Here is a 5284-nt window from a genome sequence, read left to right as displayed (position 1 = left end):
ACAGGGCACACTGCAGGACAGCAGCCGGCACCCCTCCGCGGCCATGGAGCGGGCTCCAAACCTGGTAGGTGCCTCCCCGGTGGCTCAGGGCTTGCTCCTCGTTTTCTTTCTCGAACAGAATTATTTGCACGCTTGTTTACCTGGGGTTGTTTGCTTTGGAGGTGCCCTCTGTGGCCTGCCAGGGCCATCGCTGCCACGCCTGGCACGGCGAGGATGCAGCAGCCTGGGAGAGCAACGCCACGCCAGTCCGGCCGGACAGTCCGGCACCGGCCGGGGAGAACAGCCCTGGCCGAGCGGTCCCTGCCCCAGAGCACTGCACACCCACGGGCAGGGTGTGGGGCTGCCTGGGCCGCTGCAGGGACACGAATAGCAGGGAGCAGGACTACAGAAAGCAACTTTGTTCCCTGCTGGGCAGCCTGCCGGGTGGCAGCTCACGGCAGCTGGGCCCGGCGAGGCCGGAGGGAGAAGGGAAGGAAAAAGCATCTTTTCTCTCTCACCGTCCTCAGAGCACAGAGGGAGGGAGAGGAGGGTTTGGATAAAGATTCCATTCTTGACTGTCTCATCTCTGTAAGGCTCCTTTTAAACCAGAGGCTGCCCAGGTACAGCCTGAGCTGGGTCCCTCCCAGCATGCAGCTGCCTCGGGGTGGGCAGGGAGGGGACTGGTCCCAGCTCGGGCAGCACAGGCAGGGGCACTTTGGGCAACACAAATTGCCAGCTGCGAGCAGGGCGAGGGGCAGCCACACACCTCAGCTCACCGTGACCATGTGCCCACCATCCCTGCAAACTGCCCTCAGGTGCTTCTCAACTGCAGGCCAGCGCTGCCTTTGGGCACTGAATGTGCCACCCCAAAGTCAGTGTGGTCCTGCCATCACCTGGTGATCCCCCAGAGGAGGGAGAGCTCCCCCTCCATGGCAGCCCTGCAGCCTGAGCAGCCGCTCACCATCTGCCTCCTTCCTCAGCTTCTCCTCTGCATCTTCACCTTCGCCATGGTCCTGGTGCCCGAAGCCAAGGACCAGAGCAAGGCAGCCAAGGGCAGGAGAAGGGGCCTGGCACGGCCACCTACGGCCACCCCTGCCCTGGCCTGGGCCCCGGACGACCCCTACAGCAGCATGGCAGAGTACGAACACAGCATCCAGGACATGGTGCGCCAGCTGAGGAACGGCTCCGAGCCGGGGGACACCAAGTGCCAGGTGAACTTGAGGCTCTGGAGGTCCAACCGGAGGAGCCTGTCCCCCTGGGCCTACAGGTGAGCTCGGGGCAGGGACCTCTGGGACAGGCAAGGTGCCTCTGTGCCAGCACAGGGCTCCAGCACCTGGGGCTGTGGTGGCTGCTGGAGGCTGTGGCAGGATGAGATGCAGAACCCATTTCACCCCTGCCACCCACTGCCCCCATCACCACCTCTCCAGCCTTATCCTGCTTTCCCTCTCCTCCAGGATAAACCACGATGCCACACGGATCCCAGCAGACATCCCCGAGGCACGGTGCCTCTGCACTGGCTGCATCAACCCCTTCACCATGCAGGAGGACCGCACCATGGCCAGCATTCCCATCTACAGCCGGCTGCCCGTGCGCCGCCTGCTCTGCCCAGGCACGGCCGAGGCGGGGCACAGGCCCTCGGGGAAGAAGAAGTGCCACAAGAAGTACCAGATGGTGATGGAGACCATCGCTGTGGGCTGCACCTGCATCTTCTGAGGCTGCACAGATACCCCCTGCAGCTCCCTGTGGGCATCTAACCAGCTTGCTCTTGCTTCCTGAGCTTGCCCAACCCTTTGGGAGAGGTCACCTGGCTGGGCACCAGGGTGGGCACCCTGTGCGAGAGCTCCTCAAAATTCCCCTGCAGACTCCGTCAGCCTCAGCCCCAGCAGCCACTCTGGGGACCCCCAGGGCAGTGGAAGCCCCTGCAAATCCCCCAGCCAGACACCCACGGCCCCGAGGCTTCATGGCAGCTACGGGCTGGGGGAGAGGAGGAGGCAGCTGCCCATGGTCCCTCTGGCTGGGCACGATCAGGATCAGGATCAGGATCAGGTCTCCTCCCTTCCCAAAGTCCCTACTTCCCTTTGTTCACTCCATCGCTGCAACGGCTCGGGCAACACCCAGCCCTCCTGTCCTTCCCAGTCCTTCCCAGCCCTCCTGTCCTTCCCAGTCCTCCCCAGCCCTCCCACAAGTTCCTCTGTGCCAGGCTGGGCAGTCCAAGGAGTGGGGAGAGCTGCTGGTGGTTTGGGCAGCTTCTGAAGTCTCAATAAAACGCATTGCTGGCCCTGGTCTGAGCTGGCCCTGCCTCGGCCCCTCACGCTGCCCCTCTGCCCTGCCCAACTTCTCCCACCGAGGCCCTTCTGCCCCCCAAACACCCCCAGAAACACAGAGCACCTGGCAGGACCTGTGATGGCCCACCCTGCATCCCTGGGGCACGGGAGCAGGGTTAGGCTCCGGGCATGGGAGAGGCCATGGGATCTCCAGCCTCACCTGTGGGTTTCCCAGAGGCAAAGCCAGGAAGGCAGGAGAGGCTGTGGTGTGACCTGGGAAGCTCAGGGGGGACCCATGTACTGCCAGTGCCAGCCAGCCTTGCTCGGGAAGCCCCCCAAGATCCCTCCCAAACACAGTGACCCTTTTTCAGGAGAAGGCACAGGCTCCTTTCCAGCAGAGCCTGGGGAAGGGGAACAGGGAAACTGAGGCACACAGCACAGACACAGCAACACTGGGCAGGAACTGTATTCCTGAAGGCCTTCAAGTCAGCGGGACACAGCCTGTCCCTTGTCCCCCAGCCCCCCTGGCCTCCCCAAGGCAATAAATACTCACTCCCCAGGCTACCACACACCAAAGCTCCCACCCCACCAGCCCCACACGGGTGTCACAGCTCCGTCTTCACCTTGTGCATCAAGTCCTTCTGGTCGATCTTCTCCAGGTCCTGATGCCAGCGGTTGTAGGCCAGCAGGGCCACGTTTTTGGCCGCCACCGCTATCATCTCCATGGAGCTGGCCACCCACTCCACGCCGCTGAGGTAGAAGAGGTTCTCGTGGAGCACGATGGGCGGCAGGGCCTTGGCGGCGTCGTAGCGGGGGTACGCCTGCCACTCCGTCACCTGCACCGAGTAGTAGGACCTGAAGAGGGTCTTCAGCTGGTGCTTGTCCAGCGGCTGCTGGGACAGGACGCGCCACACCGCGGCCTCCTGGGGCTGCTTGCGCCGGAACGCCGCCGAGATGTTGACGGGGCAGATGTTGTCCATGGCGTGGAAGAAGAGGTCGGGAGTGTCGGTGGTGAGGATGCTGGTGAAAGGGAACAGCTTGGGGTCGGGGAAGCCGAAGTAGGAGGAGTTGAGGTAGCCGTGCACCACGGAGGTGACGGAGGGCTGGAAGGCTCCGGGGAAGTCGGCAATGGGGGGGTCGAAGTTCTCGAAGGTGAAGTTGCTCCTGCTGGGGTGCAGCGGAGTCGTCACCACCACCATGTCGTAGAAAGCCGAGCCCTGGCCTTCAGTGCTCTCGTAGTGGACCTGATACAGGGCTCTCCCCTCTGAAAAGAGACAGGGGACAGTCAGGAGCTGCCCTGAGCCCCAGGTGGTGCTGCCCTGGCCCTCCTTTTTCCAACCTGACCTCCATGCCCTGGTTTTCCAGTACACACCAGTGCTGGACCACAGCACCTGATGCTTATGGGTGAGTTGCTGACACCTTAGGGTGGCAGAAAGACTTCATTAAGACTCTGGGAAAATGTTTCCAGAGACGTCCAGCCTAGTGGGGGCACAGAGGGCTGGGGGAACACAGCCCACCCCCCAGGCCCCAGATATTCTTCTGCTGTGCTGGATGGGGGAGCAAGCCTGCAATAAGGATGGTGCCACAGGAGGACCTGAGGGACCTCAAGAGGGAGACCTCAGGTACTGCAGGGTCCCAGTGGATCAGAAAATTCCCAGGAGGATGTTCCCAGGCCCTCTCCCAAGTGCCTTACCAGGACCAGGATGCTCTCCAGCCCCAGCACCCCCACGCTGCCACCATCAACCTCCCACCCTGGTGCACCCAGACCCACAGCCGTGCCCAGGCTCACCCGAGCTGTGCAGGGAGATGCCTGTCACCCTGGCTGAGATGACATTGGCCTTGGTCAGCTTCAGCAGACCTGAACACACCAGCTTGTTCCCTCCTTCCACCGCCCAGGTGCTGCCCTGGGCTCCCCCCAGCCACATGGCTCCTGCAGAGAGGAAGAGGAGGGTGGCTCCACAGCCTGCCCGCAGAGGGGACACTGAGGGGTGTCACACAGCAAGGAGAGGTGGCTTCACCTGCGAAGGCGGGCACCAGCACGGACTGGCCGTAGCTGGAGCGCAGGACGGCGGCGATGACATCGTCCACAAAGCGCTGGGTGACACCCACCTCCAGCAGAGACTCGGCCACCGAGCGCTGGGTCATGTTCACAAAGGCCTCACCGCCCAGCGAGCGCAGCAGCTCCTCCAGGCTGGAGAAGGCGTAGCCGTGTGCCTGGTACTTGTAGATCCTGGAGAGGATGGGAGCAGGGGGCACCCGGTGACGCCCCAGTGCCAGGGAAAACCCCCCCAGCCCTGCGGGCTCTCCTACCTCATGAACTTCTCCATCACCTCCTCCACCCACATCTGCAGGCGCAGGAAGCTGATGCCGTAGTGCCACCAGAGCCGGAAGAGGTTGAGCAGGTACCAGTCGGTCTCCTCCAGGACGAAGTGCTCCCCGCTGAAGATGGCGCTTTTCCCGGCCACCTCGCGCCGGTGCTTGAGGCCTGGCGGGAGCAGAGGGAGCGCGTGGCTGGCCCTCCCTGGGGCTGCCCGGCTCCTGGGAAAGGCCAGCGCTGGACACATCCCAGCAGGGACATGGGCGAAGATGCTCTTGGAGGAGCATCAGGAATGAGAGACCCCAAGGCATGGGATCCCAGCCAGATCATGTTGGGGCACCGCATGGAGCTGCTGCTGCCTACTGGGACAGACTGGTGGGAGTTTGTGAAGAACCTCCCAGCACTAATTCCACCCCATCCCTTTCTCTTTCCAGAGCACAGCAGGGCAGGGGTGCATGGACAGCAAGGGGATCACCGCATGCCTGGGGTGCCAAGGGGGGCTGGCAGAAACCCTTCCCACTGCCCCAAGCACAGAGCCCGGGGGTGTCCCAGCCCCCCAGCTCAGCGAGGGATGCCGTGCAAGCGCTGGGACGCCCACGCTCACCCAGGATCTTGACGAAGTCCTGCATGTGGAGGCTGAGGGCGTGGATGGAGGCTCCCCGGCTCTCATACTGCTGCTTGTTGACGGTGACGGTGGCCAGGCGCCCGCCCACGCCCGCCGCCT

The 5284-nt window shown here is 63.5% G+C and overlaps 2 protein-coding genes across 2 annotated transcripts; one reads left to right on the top strand and one right to left on the bottom strand.

The window, feature by feature from the left end:
* The first annotated feature begins 6 nt into the window (after positions 1-6).
* IL17B (interleukin 17B) lies at positions 7-2262 on the top strand. Its single transcript, XM_008629001.2, has 3 exons — positions 7-64; positions 960-1246; positions 1434-2262. The coding sequence occupies exons 1-3, from the start codon at positions 44-46 to the stop codon at positions 1690-1692; spliced, it is 567 nt and encodes a 188-aa protein (XP_008627223.1). The 5' UTR covers positions 7-43; the 3' UTR covers positions 1693-2262.
* Positions 2263-2691: 429 nt separating this feature from the next.
* On the bottom strand, positions 2692-5278 carry PCYOX1L (prenylcysteine oxidase 1 like). Its single transcript, XM_017728226.1, has 5 exons — positions 5165-5278; positions 4554-4728; positions 4262-4473; positions 4033-4173; positions 2692-3507 (listed from the first exon to the last, which is right to left on the bottom strand). Exons 1-5 carry the CDS (start codon positions 5187-5189, stop codon positions 2849-2851), a joined length of 1212 nt encoding a protein of 403 aa, XP_017583715.1. The 5' UTR covers positions 5190-5278; the 3' UTR covers positions 2692-2848.
* Between the last annotated feature and the right edge of the window lie 6 nt (positions 5279-5284).

Source organism: Corvus brachyrhynchos, unplaced genomic scaffold (genome assembly GCF_000691975.1).
Source record: "Corvus brachyrhynchos isolate BGI_N302 unplaced genomic scaffold, ASM69197v1 scaffold21, whole genome shotgun sequence".
NCBI classification, from domain to species: Eukaryota; Metazoa; Chordata; class Aves; order Passeriformes; family Corvidae; genus Corvus; species Corvus brachyrhynchos.
This window is presented reverse-complemented; position numbering and strand designations above follow the sequence as displayed.

Excerpts from the sequence above, each read along its gene's own strand:
- IL17B (XM_008629001.2), top strand. The coding sequence starts at position 44 with ATGGAGCGGGCTCCAAACCTG. Across the intron at positions 65-959 it reads TGGAGCGGGCTCCAAACCTG|CTTCTCCTCTGCATCTTCAC; the intron begins GTAGGTGCCTCC and ends CTCCTTCCTCAG. Across the intron at positions 1,247-1,433 it reads CTGTCCCCCTGGGCCTACAG|GATAAACCACGATGCCACAC; the intron begins GTGAGCTCGGGG and ends CCTCTCCTCCAG.
- PCYOX1L (XM_017728226.1), bottom strand. The coding sequence starts at position 5,189 with ATGCAGGACTTCGTCAAGATCCTGG. Across the intron at positions 4,474-4,553 it reads GTGATGGAGAAGTTCATGAG|GATCTACAAGTACCAGGCAC; the intron begins GTAGGAGAGCCC and ends CATCCTCTCCAG. Across the intron at positions 4,174-4,261 it reads GCTGGTGCCCGCCTTCGCAG|GAGCCATGTGGCTGGGGGGA; the intron begins GTGAAGCCACCT and ends TCCTCTCTGCAG.